Genomic DNA, 3,007 nt, shown 5'->3' with positions numbered 1-3,007 from the left:
GATAGATGAAAATCAGCATTCATTTAGATAGTGCTGCCAGATTGTCTTTGATCCAGATATTTCTTGTAACAGCTTTAGCAGGAGTTGACTGAGCAGGGAGAAATGCTTTCAAAAAAAAAAAAAAAAAAAAACTTGTTAAGTAAATGAAGGTTTTTGAGATGTCCATGAGGTTTTAAGCAATAGCAAAATAAAAAGCCCACAAAGAAAAGTAAGTACACAAATGTTGCGCCTTATGATAGTCTTTCGCAGTATACCTTTTTAGAATGATTTAACTTGTGGGCTTAGAGCCAGTATACAAAAAGGAGTTTTATCTGTTGGGCTTAGAGAACCTAGGGGTGGGTGCCAATTAGGGGAAGAACTCTGGGTGACACTTACTTGGCCATCTTATTTCAGGTTGCGGGACAAAGGCAAAGGGAAATCCCTTCCTCCCAAAAAGCCAAAGCCCCAGATAAACCAGTGGAAGCAGGAGAAACAGCAGTTATCTTCCAGGCAGGTGAGTTCTGCAGGTACATGGCTTTGGTATTGCGAGGCTCTGCTGGGCTGGCGGCCACTTTGGTACGTTGGTTAGTGGAGCAAAAAGAAAGGGCTTCTGGATTACAACTCCATGCAGAACTGCAGCTTTTTAGAGGATGTTGAGGTCCACAGTCATAAAAGTAGAGAAAAAAGTAAAATGAGCCCCACATATATCTGCTACTCTCTTCAATAGTTACCATGTTTTACCTATCCCCATGCATGCTTTCCCCTACCAGAGCATATTAAAGCAGACCCCACTCCACATATAAAAATGCACCTGACGTGAAAATGAGGTATATTGCTCAGAGAAACCTCAGAATGCATCTCTGATTGGGCCTTAAATATACACACTCACATTATGCCATTATCATAGCTAATGAAATTAGTAAGAAGCCCTTAATATCATTTACTACATAGCCCTTACTAAAATCTCCCCAATTGCCTCAAAAAAATTTTTTTATAGTCAGTGTGAATCAGGATCCAACATCCACACTTTATATTTCTTAAATCTTTTTTCTATAATTTCCATACTCTCTTACTACCCCTCTTTTTCCCATGCTGTTAATTTATTGGAGAAACCAGGTCATTTGCCTTTTAGAATGTATTACATTTTGAATTTAGGTGCTTGCTTCCTTGTGATATCATTTAACTTATTCCTATGACATCCCATATTGCCTGTCAACCAGTAGTTAGATCTAGAGTCTTGGTCAAGTTCAGTTTTCTTGACAAGAGTATTTCAGAAGTGGTACTGTGTGTCTCCTTGCATCACACGAGGCACATGCTACCTGGTTGCCCATTTTTAGTGATGGTAAGATTGATCAGATGTGGGGTTGTCTGCCTTATCCCTCCATTGATAAAGTTCCCTATCAGCCTTTCACCTAATGGCTTTAGCAACCATTGATGAGTGTTATCTAGATTCATTATTTCATTATGGGTTACAGAATGGTGATTTTCTAATTCTGTCCTTTTGTACTTTTTAGTAGAATTCTAGAAAGAAAAATCTTCCCTTGTCAACCACAAAATATCATTTGTATAGGAAAGACAGGATAAATACTTGATTTTTTTTTCCCTCTGTATCAGTTTCCAGAGTAATGGGCTATTGCCCTATTAACCGCCTATGGTGACTGATAAAATTTTTTTAGTGGTATGAAATCATGAGGTTTTTATATACTTGATGTGCATCAAATGCAGTCATTATTCTTACCCTGTCTTAGGCCAGCAGAAGCCCATTCAGGTTGGCTCCTGAGTCCTGACATGACCTCTTTGGTAGTGTCCTTGCTTTCTAGTACAATAAGATGTCCCAGGCCCATCTCATATATACTTTTCCTCCAGTTCTGGCATTAGCCAGTTTTCCAAGGAGCCCTAACTCCTTTTAGTAGAAAATCGTGGTCCTACATTCTTGAACGTTTGAAGTTCAACCTTTCTTCTCCCCTTCCCTGGTCCCTTTCCTTTAAGGGTAAAAGAAGCATTAGCTTCCCATCTTACTCAAGAAATCTGTCTGTGGGAAGTTCCTGACCTATACTGTACTATAGTACAGAGATATCTGAAATCCCATAAGCAGCATTCTTGGTGAGGGGATGGGCAAGCGAGAATGTCCAAACTCTGGGCTAGCTCATCTGTGTTAATCTGAGATTAAAGTGAGCATTTGGGATGTAGAGTGGGAGAGGCCTCCTCATCACCCACACAGCATGTTAGGCAGGCCCTGCTCCTATGCATTCTTGATCCGATTTCTTACCAATGGATGATTCTTTTTGAGCTCTTCTCTATAAGGGTCTCTCTCTAGAAGCCTACCTCTTCCTGGTGGACATGATCCCTATACCTAATTATTTTCTGTCTTGAGGGTGGCTTAAGGGTAAGGTGATATGTAGTGTTTGAAATTGATTATCTTATGTTTCTTTTCCTTCCATTCGTAGGTACCTAAGAAAAAAGCTAAGGGAAATAAGACAGAAACCCGCTTCAACCAGCTGGTCGAACAATATAAGCAGAAATTATTGGGACCTTCTAAAGGGGCACCTCTTGCAAAGAGGAGCAAATGGTTTGATAGTTGATAATGCCAGCAGACTGGATAAGAAACTGGGTTGTGTACTTTTTGGTGAAGCTTCCAGGTTCCTCCCTAGCCCCCATGTCTTTTCCTGAAGGAAAGAAAACCCCTGAGGGCTCGGTTACTCTCTTGGGAGGCTCCCTGGGCTGTGCACATCTGAACTTTCCCTCCTCCGGCGTGTGGTTGGTTACTCACAAAGAGAGATACCCAGAAAAATCATGATGTTTTCATATTATCCAGATTATTATGTGAAGTTGTATCTATAATTATGACCCATTTTTCTTTGTTTCTCAAATGGAAACAAATGTAAAAAGCATTTTAGAGTGCTGAATTTTTAAGATGTATGTTTTGTTAAGCATCTTCTCTAAATGAAATATTGTGTGGATTTTTAATAACAGACTCTCATTTCTAATGTATGTGAATCCTTTATTATTTATGAACGTTCCTGACATT

The 3,007-nt window shown here is 39.6% G+C and overlaps 1 protein-coding gene across 1 annotated transcript in view; it reads left to right on the top strand.

The window, feature by feature from the left end:
- Nucleotides 1-2,800, top strand: part of RBM28 (RNA binding motif protein 28) — a 28,859-nt gene extending 26,059 nt beyond the window's left edge. Inside the window, exons 18-19 of the mRNA XM_012664802.1 lie at nucleotides 394-493; nucleotides 2,427-2,800. Coding sequence (XP_012520256.1) covers nucleotides 394-493; nucleotides 2,427-2,561 — 235 coding nt within the window. The 3' untranslated portion in view covers nucleotides 2,562-2,800. The remainder of the gene's footprint in view (nucleotides 1-393; nucleotides 494-2,426) is intronic.
- Nucleotides 2,801-3,007: the final 207 nt, after the last annotated feature.

This window comes from Propithecus coquereli, unplaced genomic scaffold, assembly GCF_000956105.1.
Source record: "Propithecus coquereli isolate 6110/MARCELLA unplaced genomic scaffold, Pcoq_1.0 Scaffold91, whole genome shotgun sequence".
NCBI lineage: Eukaryota > Metazoa > Chordata > Mammalia > Primates > Indriidae > Propithecus > Propithecus coquereli.
This window is presented reverse-complemented; position numbering and strand designations above follow the sequence as displayed.